This window comes from Dendrobium catenatum, unplaced genomic scaffold (assembly GCF_001605985.2).
Source record: "Dendrobium catenatum unplaced genomic scaffold, ASM160598v2 fragScaff_scaffold_633, whole genome shotgun sequence".
NCBI classification, from domain to species: Eukaryota; Viridiplantae; Streptophyta; class Magnoliopsida; order Asparagales; family Orchidaceae; genus Dendrobium; species Dendrobium catenatum.
The window spans coordinates 258,301-279,743 of NW_021319095.1; the positions used below are offsets into that span (position 1 = coordinate 258,301).

Sequence of the window (21,443 nt, forward strand, 5' to 3'; positions counted from 1 at the left end):
GATTGTAAATTAGCCAAACTTGAATGAGTATGCATCTTCAACTTGTTTGATCTTGAATTTATACAAATTTCACTCGGATTCAAATATGCTTAAGAGTCAAGAATAGGGGCAGAATCAGCTTTATTTTATTTTTTTTGTTGGTGTGGGGGGCACCACAAGTTTCGTTGTACGCTTCGTAGATATGTCATTTCAGGGTGGTTCAACCTTGCTCAAGACATACCATTATCCACTTAAAAGTAGTATTATTTTCTATTATGCAAGCTTACAAAAAAATCCAAAATCCCCTAGTCAACTTTATGATATTAATCAATAAAATCTAAAGTTTTGATTGGGACGGCTTTTTTATTGCTTTCTAAAACGGAATTTTAGTACAAAAATAAAACAATTTGTACTAAAACTCCGTTTTAGAAAGCAGTAAAAAAGCCGTCCCAAACGAAGCCTAAATGTCAATTTTATTTAATTTCATCAGCTCTGACATACAGATATTTATACTATTAAAATATATAATATCTTAAAATAGTTATAAATAATATATAGATATAATCTGATGTAATATAAGCAGTTCTGTATGGCAAAATCGTGCAAAGGGCAAATCTTCCGTAGTAGAATTTTTGAAGTGAGCAGCACGTAAAGCATAATTGCTTTGTACGAGAGTATGTGCCGAAGGATGCGGCGATCTTTATAAAGTACAATAGAGGACTTAAGAGAACCTTTCGAAAGAAAATACATTACCTGACATTCAAAACGTCGCTGCAAGAAAAACAAATAATACTTTCAAGTTTTATAATCACATATTTTCGCTTTATTTGAAGTACAAAAAATGTAAATTATTTAAAAAAAGTAGTATTTATGATGAACACTAATACATCGCATGTTCACAAATGTAAACCGAATTGCTAGACTCTAGTTATTCCAATCACATCAGAAGAGAGAAGAGTGAAGAGTGAAATTCTTCCATGCAGACGCTGAACGTTATCTAGAAACCTACTAGAATGAACCACATCGATACTGTGGCTCTGTATCATGCTTAGTATTGTTGACGTAGCTCATTCTGATTAGCCTCCGAATATAGAGCTGCATTCGAAGTCCACACAGAATAATTTCTCTAACAGAAGACCTATTAGATGGCAATAACTCGCCCTTCTCTCACACAGAATAATCTGCATTTATTCCCTATATCAGCCTATAATTTTATGCAAAAAACATATTGCAATATCTATACAAAACAATCAAAATAAAAAGAATCGCATTAATATGTTTTATATTATTATTAAATTTGAATCTATTCATATAAAAAAATACAGAATTACAGATTGTGTCAAAAGTTCTTTTATGAGAAGAAGTAATCGATAGGCTGCTGCACCCCGTCTGTGTTCACCAGCAATGTCTTGAGCGTGTGCATTATGTCGTAATCTGGATCAAGCTTGCGTTGCCAACCCTGAGTTTCGCAAGAACAAAATTAATAAAAATCAATATTACATTCTGCATACGATGAAAAGGTGTTTTATGCCATGTTGCAACATAATAGTCTCACTATGAGATTATTTTGATTTCCTTTTCAAGACTTGAGAATCAAAATAATCATTTAATATAGTTGATGCTCATTTTGATCATTCACAAAGAGTCAATGGACCATTTTGATCATTTTCTCATTCATTGCGAAATAATGAGTACAAGCTCTATGACGTGCCTCTGAAATAAAGGTTGGCAAAGCATTGACTCCCTCAACTTTAAACACGAAACACATCTATGACTCATTATTTTTTGAGTCAACTAGTGCAAATGTCACTAGATAAATTTGAGTATTGACATATTGCATCATTGTTGTTACAAGCAAAGTACCTCAAGAATGTGTATTTAAAAATATCTCATTCACATTTAACACTAAGCAACATACACTTTTAAAAACTTGAAAACAAACACCTAAACATAAATATACATACTTAAAATGTCCATCATTGTTTAAGATAAAAAATTCTCCTTTAACATGTCCTACATAGCATGACTAGATAAGATGTTAATTTATAAAAGAATATTTCAAAGAACCACCTCTTATATAAGTGATAACCTACTCACAATATAGCCTAGCCTTCTCATCGGACAAGTTAATAATATAATCCATGTTATGATTGTCTTTAGCTTCATTTTAAGATAAGATGCAACAAACTTACTTGTCATAATATGTCCAATAAGCCATACTTCTTTACCTGATTTTCTTCACCTTAAATTATAAGTTTTTTTTTTTGGATATATAATATTCATATCAACTTCTCTTTACTCTCAAAGAGCTGTCCAACTTGCAATTGAGTATAGGACAAGCTCAAGCTTAATGACATTATATTAGCAACAATTAAAAATTGGGGTACTTTCAGGCACAATCTCTTCTAAGATGGGTGTTATTCATGTATTATTCATGACTTGTATTGTTGCTTTTATCCCCAAAATACATGAAGAATCAAAATACCTCATCAATTTTTTGGTTTTAGATTAATCATAAATTAGTATTGTAATCTCCAATAGATGCTTTAGTATGAAAGTATCCATAAAACCACTATCATCTACAACCTATATGCCATAATACCACTAGTGGTGCATGTTCTATGTCCATTATCACCTAATTCAATATGTGTCATTTTTACATCATCAAATACACAAACGAAAGATGGTGAATTGCTAATCCTGCAGCATCCACATTTGCACTAAAAATTGCAATTGAAATCTTCTTATGAGCGAAAAACACATAGAAGAGATTGATAACGAATGGATAATAATATCTCATTCAAGAAAAAGGGTGGGAAAATCATAATCTATAAGCAACTCAGTTGGATGAATTGAAATTCTTGACTGTACTCTACCAAAGTGGGTATATCACCTATAGTTTTAGACTAAATTAGTTCTTATCGACCTTTGTCACTTTGTATGTAAGATATATGAGATCTTCAAAAGAAATACTTCTTTATACGATCAATCATTTTCCCTGTTCTTTGGTAAATGTCCAACTATTCAACTAACTTACCTATTTTCTTTCCACCCTCAATATAGTACAAAAATTTTGAAATTTGATTTATCATTAGAAAATAATTAGTCAATATTTCATTTTATCATCATTCGAACAAGGTTTGACCATGAATCGAATCACATTCAAATATGATTCGAATATGTTTGAATATTGATCAAACTAAGTTAAGAAAAATATTCAAGCATTGTTTGATCCATAATCGAAACAGGCTTGACAACATAATCTTACTATATTCTGACAATATTGTTAAAATACTTGCACAAACTATGTTCATCCTTGATTGAACAAGGTTTGATCATGATTTGAGTAACAATCAAGAAATATAGTCTTTGATACTCTCCAATAACATCCAATCATGGTTTGAACAAGGTGTGAATATAATTTGCACATATGTCTATCAAAACACACTATCTAATATTCTATCTAGCTCTGCATTAGATCTTCTTCAAACTGATATATTCTACAATATATGATGGAAATTAAAAAAAAAAGTAACAATGGGTGTTAAAGTCACCGATGAACATTGAAATATCCAACTTAGCAGATACATTCTCTCCCAAGCAAAGAAACCACAAACAAAGGTATGATGACCACAACGATGTAAGCCGAAGTTTAAAACCATGGGACACCATTTTTTCGATACACTGGGATATAGGTCAAAATGGATATATTTAGATTTGAAATGAACTTTTGGGTATATTTCTGTAAGAAAGTAAATAACATGCATATTTCTTCAATTTTCACTATTATGAGACATATAAAATCAAATTTTCATATACAAATATCCAAAGAGAATAGTTGATGAGCACTTAGTGCCTATAATCATAGAAGGAATGTGGAGAAATTTTTAACTCAATATTTTGAACATAATGCAGCTAGGCACCCATACAGTTGCTTGTAAATGGAAATATATTTAAATATATAAATTTTAAGTCATTTTATACGTAAACATGAACTAATTACATCTTATGCAGGTTTAAATAAGAACTTTAAAGTCAATTTTGATTTCAAAATATACAATCAGAGGATGAATATAACACATCTCACTATTTCCTAATTCATGTTTTAAAATCAAGCAATCAAATGGACCCTGATTGATCCCTGGGGCTCATTTGGTTGCTTGAAAATACAAAACTTGCTTTTCAAAAATAATGATTTCATTTTCACAATGCGCGTGAAAATAGAATAATCACATTTGATTTTACAAGTATTTCCATAGTCTAAAATCAATATTGAATGTAGGAAACTACTTTTCCATCTCTGTAAGGCGTGATGATTGATAAGCATATCTACATAACAGTGAATATGTGCATATGATATGAAAGTAACTATAAATTACCTCGAGGACCAATATGGTCACCAACACAGTGCAAACACTACCATCAACGTTCACTCTATAGCGACGAACTTGTTCAAGTAAATGGTGCATGCATTCAACAGGATGTAAAATGTCACCCTCAGGTGTTCCCCAGTAGGTAAATGCTCTCTCCAACTCCTGTTCACAGAAATTACAATGATAAAATTTAAGAAATTTCAATGGAGAAGCAATAGAGCATATGCAGGATTTAAGAAGAGCACACAAACTAAAGTTGATCACTTGACCTCAAACTCCTGGAATCATAACATCCCAACACATAAATGACTAAAAGTTGCCAATATGGAACACTTACTCTGCAAAACATTAATAAGACTGGCTCAAGTCCAAACAAATAAGTGTGGCGGAGATAAAAATGTTCAGATGAATAGCCAGTAGTAGGGAGGATAAAGGATGAAATGATTGCATTTAGGGCTCATTTGATTGTTTGTAGATAGAAAATATATTTAGAAAAAGATTATTATTTTTAGTTATTTCATGTGAAAAATACAGTTATTATATTTACCAGAATTTGAAGGCTTTGTAGAGTTTTAAATTAGTAATAATGATTTCCAAGTACATCTTACTAAATGATGAAAACTAATAAATGTTATGTGTGGAATTTGATTGTCTTGATCAATCGGATTGTTCTGTTGCCTCAAACCTCAAGTTTGTTGTGCTTACTGGGGGTGCGGGTTTACCCCACACTTGGATTTGGGTGCTTTGCAACCAGGAAAAATTGTTTCTTCGTACAATGCCCCGACGTTGCATACCCGAGCGCAGCGGTCTAAATACTGCGCCCCAACGGATCAAGACAGAGGTTTGAGCACCGCAACACACCAAATTAGTGTCGCAGTGCTGCGAGACAAACTAGACGATTTTCCTTCTCGTTTTTCTGAAGGTTTCCATCCCTTGGGATTATTTACTTGACTTTCTATTATATTTTGAGTGTGTTAGACATTAAGAACGATGCAAGTGAGAAGATAAGCAAGGAGAGAGAGAGAGAGAGAGAGAGAGAGAGAGAGAGAGAGAGAGAGAGAAGAGAGATATGTACTTTTTTCTCTCAATTTTCATAATGGATTTCTTGATGTGGTGTGGCTCCGTTGTTTTTTCCCTATTTGAGTTTTTCTACGTTAAATCTTGGTGTCATTTATTTTTCCGCTGTTTTTACTTTCTTGTTTATTTCGTCATTGTGGTGTTTACTCCTCATCTCCAACAATAAATTCAACATCTTTTATGAAAGTGAGTTTCAAAAATAATAACTCATTTTCATTCACTTTCTACCAAATAAAACATTCAATTTGAATACTTATTTCCAATCGTTGCCAACAATTGCAACAAAATAAATGGATCCGAATAGGTATTAATACAACAACAACATCAAGCCTTTATCCCACTGTGTGGTCGGCTACATAAATCATTTTTCTCCATTGCGTCATGTTAAGAGCCAAATTCCCATTTAAATCAAATAAAGTAAGGTCATTTCTATTTTTTTTTAACCAAGTCTTTTTAGATCTATCTCTACCTTTCTTAACTTAAGCCAAATCTAATACATCTACTTTCTTAACCAGGTCATCGGGAAGGCTATCGTTTTATGTGACCAAACCATCTAAGGTGACTCTCTCTAATATTATCTTTTATTAGAGCTACTTCAAACTTTTCACGTATATGCTCATTTCATATCCAATCTCTAAGAGTAAAGCCACTCATTCACCTGAGCATCCTCATCTCTGAAACACTTAATATTATGGTTCTCTTTTAATACCCAACATTCTGCACCATAAAACATTACAGGTCTTGCCACCATCTTATAAAATTTTCCCTTAAATTTGAGGCAAACTTTTCTATCACACAACAGGCCCAATGCATTCCTCCACTTTAACCATCCAACTTGAATTCTACTAATAATATCCCCATATATTTCACCATCACTCTGAACAATAGACCCAAGATATCTAAAACGTGTACTCTTAATAACTTGATTTCCTAAAGTCACAGTCCCCCACTAGATTTATTACTACTAAAATTATACTCCATATATTAAGTTTTAGATCTACTCAAACGAAAACCTTTAGACCCTAATGCTGACCTCCATAATTCAAGTTTACATTTAACTCCCTCTCTAGTATTATCAATATGTTAAAACAAGGATTTGAGAGGGAAAAGCTTGAATTTTATTAAGCAATCTACACCCTATTTATAGATCTATACAAGGGGTATGTTCATGTTTGTGTTCATTTAATATCAGCTTGTTCAAGTTTGGTTCATGTTTATTCGAGCTTTATTGTTCGTGTTCATGTTTGGTTCATTTAAATTAATGAGTGTTCATGTTCGGTTCATGTTCAGTTCATGTTCGTTCGTTTAGTGTTTATCGAGCTTTAAACAAACAAACATGAACGAGCTATAAACGAGCTCTACTTTTAGATGTTCATTAACTTAACAAATGAGCTTTATCGAGCTTCCTAACAAACGATTACACCGAGCATTTGAATAATGTTTGTTTAGAAGAAATAAAATTATGTTTCAAACCAGAATAGAAGCTGCTAAATCTAAATAACATGAGGCATCATTATTCAAAATTCCTCATCGAGCTAAGTGGCCAGCCTTAGAGGAGGGAGCTTTATCGAGCTAAGTGGCCAGCCTTAGAGGAGGGAGAGGGGAAATTAATTCCAGGTTTTATGTGTTGATTAAGGAAGGTAAGCAAATTCAAAATCTAAAATTTAATTCCATCTTTAATTTCTGGAGATAATTGGGAAATTTGAATTTGAATTTCCCACAAATAAAGGAGGGGGGGCAATTAGATGGGGAATTGATGGATTGATTGGGGAGCTTTAATGGACCTAATAGATGAGAGAGAGAGAGAGAGAGGCGGGGGGCAACAAAGAGGGGAAGGTAAAGGGCCCAAATGCTTTAATGAAGATTTGAGGGAATTAAGGAACTTACATGGGTTGCCAATCTAAGCCAATTTAAATTAAGAAAGAGACTTTAATGCAATTATCTCTCTAATTTAAATTCAAATTTAAATGGCCTTGATTGGAGGAACTTTCCTAAAATAACTCATCCTATTTAAAGAAAAAATTTCAAATTCAAATAAATTCAAATTTGAATTAATTGACCTTCCAAATTTACAATGAGATAATTTAGGAAAGTAGTAAATGCTCGGATGAATTTGGATCCAAGGAGAGGGTTGATGGAGCCGGAGGCTTAGGGAAGAGAAGTGGGGCTGGCGATTGGATGGGATCAGCCTAGGGTTTGGGATGGAGTTCGGCCAAGGAAGGAAGGGGGGAAGGTGGGGGTCGGCCTAGGGTTTGGGCAGGGAATTTCAGCCAAGGAAAAAGATAGGAGGATGGGTGGTGACTAGGAGAAAGAGAGAGAAGAAGTTGGTGGAGGAGATGAACCATGAGCCCAGACGCTTCCTGCGACTGATGGGTTATACGTTGCCCTCACCTAGAGACTTCAACTCTCACAAGAACTCTCAAGCTCTCAAACAAAATGTGTAGAATTTTTTTTCCATAATACTCATCAACCCTTAAAAAGAAGAGGGGGCTATAAATAGCCAAAATACAATAACAAATCAAATGACAAAAGTGCCCCCTGGGGTCACATAAGCCAACTCCCTTAAGTGAGGGTAAAAACATAAAATATAATAACTCAAAAATAAAGTGGTCCAATCATGACCCGTAGATCTTTGGCTCATTTGATAAACTTTTCATGGTCGGATGTCCTTATCATGAATAGCCGTAAGTAGGGAGGATAAAGGATGAAATGATTGCATTTAGGGCTCATTTGATTGCTAGTAGATAGAAAATATATTTAGAAAAAAGATGATTTTATTTTTACTTATTTTATATGAAAATGAAATTATTATATTTACTAGAATGTGAAGGCTTTGTAGAGTTTTAAATTAGTAATAATGATTTCCAAGCTTATCTTACTAAAACGATGAAAACTAATAAATGTTATGTGTGGAATCTGATCGTGTTGATTAATCAGGTTGTTCAGTTGCCTCGGATCTCAAGTTTGTTGTACTTACTGGGGATGCAGGTGGTTTACCCCTTGCTTGGATTCGGATGCTTTGCAACTAAAGAAAAAATTTTCTTCATACAACGCCCCGGCACTAAGTACCCGAGCACTCGACGCCGAGTGACAGAGAGCGGAGCACGGCAACGGTCTAGATACGGCGCCCCAGGGGATCAAGATTGAGGTTTGAGCATCACAACGCCCCAAATTGGTGTCGCAGTGCTACGAGATAGACTAGACGGTTTTCTTTCTCGTTTTTCTGAAGGTTTCCATCCCTTGGGATTATTTACTTGACTTTCTCTTGTACTTTTAGTGTGTTAGACATTGAGAACGGTATAGGTGAGAAGAGAAGGAGAGAGAGAGAAGAGAGATATGTACTTTTTCTCCCAATTTTCATAGTGGATTTCTTGATGTGATGTGGCTCCATAGTTTTTTCCCTATTTTGGGTTTTTTCATGTTAATATTGGTGTCCTTTATTTTTCCGCTGCCTTTACTTTCTTGTTTGTTTTGTTATTGTGGTGTTTACTCCTCTTCATCCCCAACAATAAATTCAACATTTTCTATGAAAGTGAGTTTAAAAAATAATAACTCATTTTCATTCACTTCTACTAAAAAAACATTCATTTTGAATACTTATTTCTAATCATTGCCAACAGTTGTTGTCACACTCTAGAATCTTACACTTTACTTTTACGCTTTTCTAAAAACATGTAAAACCATATAATGAGCACATAGCCCAACAAATAACTAAAATCTTACAATTTAAATTAATACAAGATAAAAGAGAATAACATGCTATAAATCATATAAAGAAATATATTCATCAATGTCTATATTTATTATCTGTATCAATTTATTCTTTTATTTATTTATTTTTATAGCATGTATAAATTTGTACATAATTTTAATTTATTCTTTTAGTTCATCACATCTCAATCCATTATATTATCAGTCATAATATCATTAACAATCAATAGTAATAATGCCAGTAATAATATTAGTATCATGATTAATAACGTTGTTATCACACTCTAGAATCTTACACTTTACTCTTACGCTTTTTTGAAAATATGTAAAACCACGTAATGAGCACATAGTCCAACAAGTAACTAAAATCTTATAATTGAAATCAATACAAGATAAAAGAGAACAACATGTTATAAATCATATCAAGAAATATATTCATCAATGTCAATATTTATTATCTGTATCAATTTATCCTTCTATAGTTCATCACATATCAATCCATTATATTATCAATCACAATATCATTAACAATCAACAGTACTAATGCCAGTAATAATATTACTATCATGATCAATAACGTTAAATAGTGTTAATGACAGCAAAAAATATTAGTGTCAGTCACAATATTAATATAATGTTTGTAGCAATATTGGTATCAGTATTCAAATATTCAATGAGTGTATCTTAAAGGTATCTTGATCTTGCACTTATGAATCACAATCAATCTCCCCTTATAACTATCAATCAATGTACTCCTTATAACTCCCCTTGAATTATAAGGTCACTAAAGTCAATTAAAATAGAGAAAATAAAAAAAAAAAAACAATTGAAATAGTTGGGATAAAGGTTATGAATGACGATGATAATGATGAGGAATCATGTGCATCATCCCACTTTAAAAAAAGTCTAAATTTGTAGGACTTGAAAAGGATTGTGAGACTATCGGTATACCAACCAAAAAAATTGCAAGAAAGGCAGTATCACATGCAAATATAATCTTCTTCTATATCAGCAATGTAGTGAACTAACGAATAAAGCATGCTTGCATAAGAAAACCTCTTGCAAATGTCTAGTGAGAACATCCATGACTAAAGCAAAAAAGATATGGGCTTAAGGTTGATTCTTGATGTAATCCAACTGAAATAGGAAAACACTTGGTCAAACCACCTTGTATTTGAACACAAGTAATAGCTCTTGCATACATATCCTTACTGACTTGAATATAAGCATTATAAACCCCTTTCTTTTCTAGAACTCTTCATAGCACTTCTCTTGGAACTTTATCATATGCTTTATCTAAATCAATAAATATCATATAAAGATCCTCCTTATAATCTCCATACCCGGCATGAATTCAAATTGATTTTGAGAAACATTAGTATCACATCGCAACCTATGCCTCATAACTCTCTTCCATATTTTTAAAGTATGACACATAAACTTAATTCCTCTTAATTCACACAATCTTGTGGATCAAATTTATTCTTAAGATAGTTATCAACCACACTCATTCTCCACTCATCTGGCATCTTTTTAGTCTTCAAAATAATATTAAAAAGTTTAGTAAGCCAAAAAATTCTTTCATCTTCTAAGCAATTCCACACCTCTATTGGAATATCATCAGGCCCAACAGCTTTTCCACACTTCATTTTCTTTAAAGCTTCTCTAACTTCGGTTTTACTAATACGCCAATAAAAACAAAAAATTTATTTTCATTTAGGATGCTAAGGTCAATAAGGTCACTAAGTCTTAGAATATTTACAAAAGTAGTACAAATCTATAACCTTGCTAGCACTGTAAATCCTCTTCCACAATACCTGACCCTAAAATAAGGTGATTTTATAGTTACAATATCTCACTGTCTTGCTTATAGACAAAAGATTGCATAAGAGATTTGGAACATATAAAATAGAATTCAAAAAAAAACTTAAGAGTTAATTCTAATGGTCCTGTCGTCGCAATAGAGTATAGAGATCCATAAACAATTTTGACTTCAAAGTTTCCAGGTGAAATGATAGAAGAAGAAAAAAGACGAGCATATCCTATCATGAGATTTAATGCTCGTGAGTCAATAATCTAGGATTTTTGTCCTCCTTAAATATAGGTAATAGCTAGAGGAAAAATACCTTTCAGAGCTAAAAGAGATAGATCTGATAGGAGTGAGTTTTTATATAAAAGATCCAGTAGCTCTTTGCTAAAGAAATGTCACCAAAGTTTTCAATGTTTTTCATCTAAGTCCCTCACTTCTAGTTGGATAAGTGATATTCTCTTTGTGTAGATTTTTAGACTAATCTAAGTTGTTGGCTTGCCATCATAATTTTAAACAATTTATCATGGGTGATTTTTTAGACTAATCCCACATCAAGGACAGATGTGGGCAAAGAAACTAGTCCATGAAACTAAAATTAGGATAGGAACTTGTAATATAGGTTCCCTTACTGGAAAATTAATGGAATTATTAAATATTATGATTCATAGGAAGATAAATATTTTGTGCATTCAAGAAACTAAATGGGTTGGAGAGAAGGCAAAGAAAATTGATAGTTTAGGATTTAAACTTTGGTATTCGGGTAGGAGTCGTACTAGAAATGGTGTGGGTGTTATTATTGACCACCACGTTGTCGGATCTGGACGGCGTCGAGCCAAAAAATGGCGTAGACTCCGATTGTTTTGGGAAAGAGGACGACGACGGGATTTCGGATCGCCGGTCGACTTGCCCTTCCCGTCGGATCGAAAGTTCGGATTGGGTCACGGGTTGCCTCTTTAGCTCGTCTCTGGCACGGCCTGCGGCTTCGACTTCTGTCGAGGCCTCCTTTGGTTCGCCAAGCTTCGTCCGCTGATTTCTTCTTCTTTTCCTTCTCCGACGATCTACGATCGTTCTTTTAACGGCAATGAAGGCCTCTTCTTCTAGTTTGGCTCTGATACCATGTTAAAACGAGAATTTGAGAGGGAAAAGCTTGAATTTTATTAAGCAATCTACACCCTATTTATAGATCTATACAAGGGGTATCAATAAGGAAACAAATAACTCTCATAATAACATGAATACAATTATTCCTAAATCGATGGGAGGAATTAATGCAATCCATGTAGTCTTCCCACGGATTACTGTTCACAGCCGTGGATATCTTTGGGATTGTAAGGTTGGGATTTAACACAATAAAAAGAATACCATCTGCAAAAAGCATACACCAGGGTATAACCTCTCTTGCATATGTTTAGTGAGAACATCCATGACTAAAGCAAAAAGATTTGGGCTTAAAGCTTATTCTTGATGTAATCCAACTGAAATAGGAAAATACTTGGTCAAACCATCTTGTATTTGAACACAAGTAATAGCTCTTGCATACATATCCTAACTGACTTGATATAAGCATTATTAACCCCTTTCTTTTCTAGAGCTCTTCATAGCACTTCTCATGGAACTGTATCATATGCTTTCTCTAAATCAATAAATATCATATAAAGATCCTCCTTATTCTCTCTATACTTCTCCATCAAACCTCTCAATAAATGTATAGCTTCCATAGTGGACTTACTCGGCATGAATTCAAATTGATTTTGAGAAACATTAGTATCACGTCGTATCCTCTGCTCCATAACTCTCTTCCGTATTTTTAAAGTAGGACACATTAACTTAATTCCTCTTAATTCGCACAATCTTGTGCATCACATTTATTCTTAAAATAGTTATCAACACTTTCATTCTCCACTTATCTGGCATCTTTTTAGTCTTCAAAATAATATTACAAAGTTTAGTAAGCCAAAAAATTCTTTCATCTTCTAAGCAATTCCACACCTCTATTGGAATATCATCAGGTCTGATAGCTTTTCCAAACTTTATTTTCTTTAAAGCTTCTCTAACTTCGATTTTACTAATATGCCAATAAAAACAAAAATATTTATTTTCATTTAGGGTGCTAAGGTCACTAAGGTCACTAAAGTCTTAGAATATTTACAAAAATAGTACAAATCTATAACCCCGCAAGCCCTGTAAATCCTCTTCCATAATATCTAACCCTAAAATATGGTGATTTTATAGTTACAATATCCCACTATCTTGCTTATAGACGAAAAATTGCATAAGAGATTTGGAACATATAAAATAGAATTAAAAAAAAAACTTAAAGAGTTAATTCTAATGGTCCCTGTCGTCTCAATAGAGTATAGACATCCATAAACAATTTTGACTTCAAAGTTTCCAGGTGAAGTGATAGAAGAAGAAAAAAGACGAGCATATCCTATCATGAGATTTAATGCTCGTGAGTCAATAATCTAGGATTTTAGTCCTCCCTAAATATAGATAATAGCTAGAGGAAAAGTACCTTTCAGAGCAAAAAGAGATAGATCTTATACAATGTTTAAAATTGCATAATCGGGTATTGAGGCGTTTTTCGTTCGTGAGGCGAGGCGTAAGCCTCAAAGCATTTTGAGGCGTAAGCCTCAAAATCAAAAGATTGCGTAAACATAAAATGATAAATTTTTTTATATACTAATGAGTAAAAAATATAAAACATAAAAAGACACGAGATATGAAGTGAAATATAAATATCCCAATAATAAGACTATGAAATATAGTACAATCATTACTAAAGATGATGAATAAAACAATATGCCGGGCAGCTGAGGGTCCAAGGGGGCGCTGCCCCCTGGCAAGGTTCGACCTTAAAGTTCGTAAGTCATTTTTATGGAAAGATACACAGCGATACCGAGCATGCACCTAGCAGTACCGAGTATGTACCAAGCGGTACCGAGCGGTACCAAGTATATACCGAGCGGTACCGAGTATGTACCTAGCGGTACCGAATATGTACCAAGCGGTACTGAGCATGTAGCTAGTGGTATCGAGTGGTACCTAGCATTGTTGTACCGAGGCGGACGCCTCTAAAACATGAGGCGAGGCATGCCTCAAGGCGCGCCTCAATGAACTTGAGGCGTACGCCTCAATGCCAGCTCCCATTGCGTAGGCTTTGAGGCTTAAAAGTTTAGAATTACGCTGAGGCGCGCCTCTTATTGCGCAATTTTAAACCATGACCTGATAGGAGTGAGTTATTGATATAAAAGATCCATAAGCTCTTTGCTAAAGAAATCTCACCAAAGTTTTCAATGTTTTTCATCTTAAAACCCTCACTTCTAGTTGGATAAGTCATATTGTCTTTGAGTTGATTTTTTAGACTAATCTAAGTTGTTGGCTTGCCGTCAGAATTTTAAACAATTTATCATGGGTGATTGATCTTTTTACAAACATCACACCAAAAATTACCTCTCTATCAACGCCTTGAATAATGTCAGGGTTTTGCTCCGAACTTTTGATGACTAGTGTAGATTCTTTTATTGTGAGAGTATTCTTGGTGCCTCCAAACATTATTCTCTGACTGCTTTCTTTCATTCAAACTTCAACAAATACTAATTCAATTTTGGAAAGTGGGCGAATCAATAGTAATCTTTCTCAAACTTCATCAAAATCTGTATTATGAACTAGAACAATACAGTTGAAGTACATTATATTACTCAACATCACTGACTCTCGTGCTTGCCTTCTTCTATCATGCAATACTCAAAGTTTACTCTTTCAAATGCAGAAATTTATAAGCTCGTCATTTACTAAAGTATTTTTTTATGTATTGTAAATTTGTAACATATCCACTATATGCTCAAGAGAATCCACATGATGTTCAACAGATACTATCTATTCACTCTGATTTTATCTAGACCAACTTTTGCCAAAAAAAAAACATCTTCGCATCCACTTCACCTTTAGAAGAATTCAAACAAGCTCAAACAAAAGGAGAAAGGCCGAAAAAGAATTTATGGAGGTATGGACTTACATTTTTGGAATTCCATTTTATCTATGAACTTCAAAAATATGTGGAAACGAAGTTAATCATTGAGATTCCTCAAGCCATACAAAGCAGCCTCGACCACACATGTGGCACCATCAAAGAATATTGAAGATGAAACTCAAGACAATACTTTCAAGTAGAAATAAGCAAGGTTTAAAATTGCGTAAATAAGCCTCAAGGCTTTTTTCGTCCGTGAGGCGAGGCGGTGTGAGGCGTAAGCCTCACAGACAAAGAATTGCATAAATGAGAATTTAAATATTCTAGCATGTGAATAATATTAAGAGTCTACCATACAATAAAAACATCTAAATGAGAAGAGAAATTAGTGGAAAAAAATAAAATAGATGCAATATATGCATCTCATAGCATAATTCAAAGTACAAAACCACAAATATTAGTCTATCAAAACTCCCAAAGTACAAATAAGAAAGAACATCTAAATTTCAATCATGTCTTATCACTAAATGGGTCTTCAAGGGAGACATCTTCATCTCCAATTGTGATCTTCTTTGCCCTAGAAAGGGCGCTCTTGTGTTGAGGTAGATCACCTAGTTCCTCCAATATGAGATCAATACAGTTCGTCGCGCAGAGTGTCCAATAGAGGCTTTTCCTCTTCTCAATCAACATCTGACCAGTTGCTTTGTATGCACTGGCATTGTCAGCCACCACCCGAACAACCAATTGCTCCCCAATCTCCTCAACAAACCTATCTAATAAATTGAAAATGAAATCAACATTTTTAACCTCATCTGAAGCTTCAACTGATCGTAAAACACCGTGCCTCCAATATTCATGCAAACTTGCCGTCGACCCTCTCTGGTACCAACCGCAGGCATCATCTGTGATTTTCCTCTATCCTCTCTTGGATTAATCATATACTGGTGGTCCATAGGACCCCAGGCACCTCTACTGTGTATAGTGGAGGAAGAGTCCTTTCCACTCTCGCTCCCGTAGTAAGCACCATGTTCGACCATTTCATCAAATTGCTCATATTGTAAATATTTGGCCGTGGTACTCTTCTTCATATAAGCAGTAATTTCCTCCTTCACCTTTTTCGGCACATTCGCACAAGGTGCTACCTTTTTATGTGAGCCCGATAAGTGTTCCTTCATGCGGGTAACTCCTCCCTTCACCACCTTATCACAAAAATTGCATTTCAAATACACGTATGTCTTCTCATCGTCGCCTACGTCAACTTGTACACTGTACTTCCAAGAAGAGTCCCTCCGCAATGACGTGTTTGACTTTTCATTGCCCCTAGCCATGTTTCCTAATGCATAAATGCAAAATCAAGCCAAGAAACTCAAAAAAATTTAAACCCTAGATTTTCTATTACTTGAAAAATCAAACCTTGAATTAAAAAAAAAATACCTAAAACTCGTAGTAGATGTGTCGTAGAGGGCGGCCGGACACAAGAAGCTCACCGGCGTGAGGCGGCGCCAGCGGGTGAGGCAGCGGGAAGGCCGGCCAAGGGGAGCTAAGGCATGCAGAATGCGTGCGGACTACAGCTCATCCGTTCAGTTCGGGTAGGCATAGGCGGAAATAAGAAAGGGAAGAATTGGGTTATTTTATTAACAACTTAAGTGTGTGGGACTTGGCTCCATGAGGCGCACGCCTCACCCTTTATTGCACAATTGCGCCTCAGGAGTCATGAGGCGTAAGCCTCACCAAGTCACAAAATTGCTTAAGCAATGACGCTCTTTGGGGTAGAATTGCGCAGAGGCGCGTCTTGAGGCGCACCTTTGATTGCGCAAATTTAAACTATGGAAATAAGCTTCTCGAATAGATCCTATTTTTGCACAGAGACTCTCAAGACAACAACATCCAAGGAGTACATAGTTTTTCGGGAGCATATCAACTATCATAATTCCTCTTGAGAAAATCATGATTATCAAATACCAAAACTATATTCATCGTTTAAGAAGACAATAATATTCATCAAGGCTTTACATATAATTAGAACAATTAATGAACATATTAACAATGATATAGCTCACACAATGATCTACGCTCTCAAAATCATTAAAGTGGTTAATGATTCATCTCCCAAGATGAAAATTACTATAAATACTCAACTCAATCCTCTTGAAAGGGAGAAATGAAAGGACAATACCAAACACTAAAACTTTAATAAAGTGCAAATGTTTGGAGAGCTTATAATTTTTTCTTACATATAAGAAGAAAGTCTCACCTCCCCGTAATGGATGTTGGTCATACTATGCCAAACCACTTAAATTTTGTATTCCTTCTCTCTAGTTACTTTCTTCTCATTTTTTACTTCTCTTGTCTATTCATAAAGTACCTTAAAATATAATTTCTTCTTTTCATTTACTCTTCTAATTACAAATAAAGAGATTCTTTTTGGAATTTACTCATCCGAGTAGTTGGCCCTTCTTGGTTTGATGTATATATTGGTATTTTGCCTAATACACTAGTAGATTTGAAACTAAGTTGTTCAGAAACAGAACAACCAAATACTGGGATATGTCAAACAAATGAATCACTAAAATTATTATTCACAAAATTGTAAAATAGGTACTCGCAAGCAGCCCAAAATTATGCTTTAGGCCAAGTAAAGCTTGGTGATATGCAGGGGTCAACCGAGTTAAAGCTTGATGGCGTATATATGCTAAAAGCCTAACAAACATAAATGAATAGTAAATTGCTAAGATAAGATTAGATATACCAAATGCATTGAGTTTTGAGTAGAAAATGATTAGTTCATTTAAAAAGTATGAAAGGATTGCCATACAAATGTTAATTTTTGTGAACTACAGAACTCAAATATTTTAAGAGTTCAATTCCAATTATCAATAAAGAAAATCACTATTCCGAAAAAGATTTGTGAATAAGAAAATAATAACACTCTGCACACTAACTGGGATTACAGGTGCCCAATTCAAACAAAGAATAGCAAAGAAATTTCAAAGAAAGATAAATCCATCGCAATCCAATTAGAACGAAATAGTCTACATAACCTTTAAATGCACTCATGAGCTTTAAAGATTAATAAAACATGACCACACAAACACACTTGAATATCTTGTTACCTCAATAAAGGCCTTTGGGTCAGGACAACTTTGCCTTCTTGACAATCTCAACGTGCATTCAGCAGCCGTGCGGCCATCTCGGAGTGCAACAGCCTTAAAGAATTCCAACAAGTTACGACGATCGCTTTTAGAGAGCTCGGCAGTCATGCCAACATCAAGAAAGATGATATGAGGTTTCGTTCTAAAGATTCTTTTTCTTGACCGTTTTCTTTGGGGCACTCTAACAAGGATATTTCCAGGATGCATGTCTGCATGGATGAAATTATCCACCTATAAAACAAATTCAAAACACATTAAAACATCCCTGTCATGGACTAATAACATGATAGTTCTATATTTTTGAATAAATAAGCCCAAATTCCATGATAATGGTGGGCATCAAATAATATATGTTTTCAATCATTGATAAGATAAGAAAATAATGGCTAGGCAACCCAATTACATAAGCAAATTTAAGTAAACTTGAGCAAAAAAAATTAGCTTACAGGTCATTAAATTATTAATATCTTAATAACAGTCAATTATCTAAGAGGATCATACCAAAAGCATCTTGAGGAGTGCATGTGTACCAATATGTGCAAGATCTCTTTTAAGGCGTGTGTTGCCATCAAGGTCATCGATATAGCGAGCCACAGAGTCTCCAGGCTCAAATGTCTCCACAAGAACCGCAGGATGCACAAGAGGGTAAAGGGGTTTTGGGAAAGACACATCCTTCCACCTGCGAAAATTGTATATAAACCTACTCAAATAAGCAGCTTCCCTTGAAAGATCTACTTGGGACATCATGAACACTGCAAACTGACGAACACTTTCATCCAGTCGTAACCAGTTAAGAGCAGGGATGTAGCTTGAAAGTTTTGCGAAAAAATTAATAATTGTGAAATCCCTCTTTATAGACTCACCCACCCCAGGATGCCTAACCTTCACTGCAACTGAAATAGGTTTACTCAGCCTCTGACCTGGATACTGAAACATCAGAGAAGCTTGATGCACTTGTGCTATGCTACCAGATGCCACAGGTACTTCCTCAAACTGCTCAAAGATCTCATAAAGCTTCCGACCAAATGCTTTTTCAATAGTAATCTTACTGTAGGTGAAGCTATGAGCAGGAGCTTTGCTGTGCAGTTCTGAAAGTGCCGTGCAGAGGTCATTAGGAAAGAGATCTGGTCGCGTGGCTGCCCACTGTCCCCATTTTATGAAAGCTGGCCCTGCTTGTTCAAGAGTGATATGGACAAGATAAATCCATTTCTTTCTGAATTCAACACCAAAGGTATCTGCGAATGGAGCCATCAAAATGGATGGCAAAAACAGAACTGCCAAGTACACTGCTCGGAAGATTAGAATAACACCTTCTATTAATGAATAGAAAATCGAAGATAGATACAAACGTCCATCCTGTGTGCCTGTATAAAGACCATTCCCCGCAGAAAAGAAATTCCCATCCGCTCGAGTCTTCTGAACCCATTCTAACTCCCCAACACCAAAAGCAAGAAGCCCGGAAATAACATGGAATCTCGTCAAGGCCAAGCTCAAGGTACATGCAATCCTACCAACTGGTGAGAACACTGAACCTCCAGAAGGGTAAATCAGAGTTAGCCTCTTCCAAGTTAGTTGAGCGTGGTTTGCCATAGAAGGCCTACCCAATGAGACAGTGTAGCAAGTTCTGATGCCAGTGCCGATCCAGAAGTTCTCCTTTCCACTAGATCTCCCGTAAGAAACATTTTTTCTTCCGCTGTTTCTACAATGTGAAATCAGTCTACTTAATGAATTAAAGACACTAAATTTAGCAGCTGAAACATGATTTCTTAGTCCTGGGTGGATGGGTTTCTGATTGGAATGTAAGAAATAGCCAGCCTTCCTATCACCTCCAAACGCCAATAACCTGAGAACAAACAAAATGCAAAATGCCTGCTCAAAATGCTTCACGAATTCAAGCTGCACGCTTGCTAATTTTTGAACGAAGACGAAAAAAAAAAAAACGGTCATGACCATTCTAAGCCAACAAAAAGTATTTGTAATAATAACAGAGACAAAATTAAAATACAATATCGCATTTGCATCAAAATAGAGGTTTCTTCATTTTAGCAGGCAATACAGTGCTTTTTGCAAGAAATTTCCAGCAAGTTTATTACCTCCCGTGATTCGCTACGAGGCGGAGCATCGGAATCCTTCATAACCAACCCCCCACCGATCAGCTAACCAAAATCAAACCAAAAATAAAATGGAAATGAACACCAGTTTCCAGTATAGGCTGTAGCAAATAGGGTTGACGAAGCCCTAGAGAACAGAATCAAACGGTCTAGAGTAGTCCAAGCCACACTTATTCTAGCTGCCAAATAGCCTTCGTCACCACCACAAGAACTTGGGTATAACTAGGGTTTATTCGCAGCTGCAAAGCTGGAAGAGATCCAATCGTCCGCTCTGGTACTAAACCGACACCGGCCTTCGTATGTAAGGATCGTATGGAAAGTTTATTTTTTTTAGCACATAGTTGTTATATTTTTATTTGGTTATAATTTTTTTTTATTTAAGAAAATAAAACTAAATGTGCTTTTTATAATCACATTCAAGAAAAAAAAAGAGATTATTATTAATTTTTGATATATTTTTATAATTAAAATTTTATTTGGGATAATTTTCTTATTATTTTTTAAAATAATTTTTTAACAAAATTTGTTAGTTCAAAAAATGTTATACTAAAAAATTACATTACAAAATAATTAAAAAATTATTCCAAATAAAACTTAAATTTATAGACATTTGAAGTTATCATACAAGAATCTTATATTTATCATATGTGAATCTTATATTTAAAGAATTAGAACATATTATTCATTTTCTAGTGAGCCTAATTGATTTTGCTTGAAACTTTTCTCTACTTTCTATGTTAGGCTTCTTTTGATTGAACTCAAGAACTTTTAGTTGATAGTCAAAACTTTCAACCAATAAATCAAAAAAAGCTGTGTATATATCTTGAGTTAAATGTCAATTATGTTGACCAATTGAGCTCAATACATATTCATGATACTCTTCAATTGTACTAAGTATTATCAGCCTCCACTACTAGCTTTGCTAGCACCTATGCACAAAGGTGCATTAAATGAGGTTACAAGGAAGGATGAAGAAAAATTACGAGGGAGAGAATATTGGGTAGTACAAAGTTGTTATTTAAACTCTATTGATTTATGTTTTATTATAAAATGCATGTGTTAATACTTAATACTCTAATTAATTTTATTTTATTAAAAAATCATTTAAATAGTCTAGTTATTACCATGGTACATATTATTTTCTTTTTTTACTTATGATATTTGTTAGTATTATGAATTATCATTATTATTATCGTTTGTAATATGATATTGCTACTCTTTTTTAAATTGATAGAATTGCATATTTTGCTTAAATTACAA

The 21,443-nt window shown here is 34.4% G+C and overlaps 1 protein-coding gene across 1 annotated transcript; it reads right to left on the reverse strand.

Annotated features, from left to right (window-relative positions):
* Positions 1–1,235: 1,235 nt before the first annotated feature.
* On the reverse strand, positions 1,236–20,500 carry LOC110110831 (uncharacterized aarF domain-containing protein kinase 2-like). Its single transcript, XM_020842470.2, has 5 exons — positions 20,166–20,500; positions 18,574–19,915; positions 18,034–18,303; positions 4,359–4,514; positions 1,236–1,438 (listed from the first exon to the last, which is right to left on the reverse strand). Exons 1-5 carry the CDS (start codon positions 20,192–20,194, stop codon positions 1,331–1,333), a joined length of 1,905 nt encoding a protein of 634 aa, XP_020698129.1. The 5' UTR covers positions 20,195–20,500; the 3' UTR covers positions 1,236–1,330.
* Between the last annotated feature and the right edge of the window lie 943 nt (positions 20,501–21,443).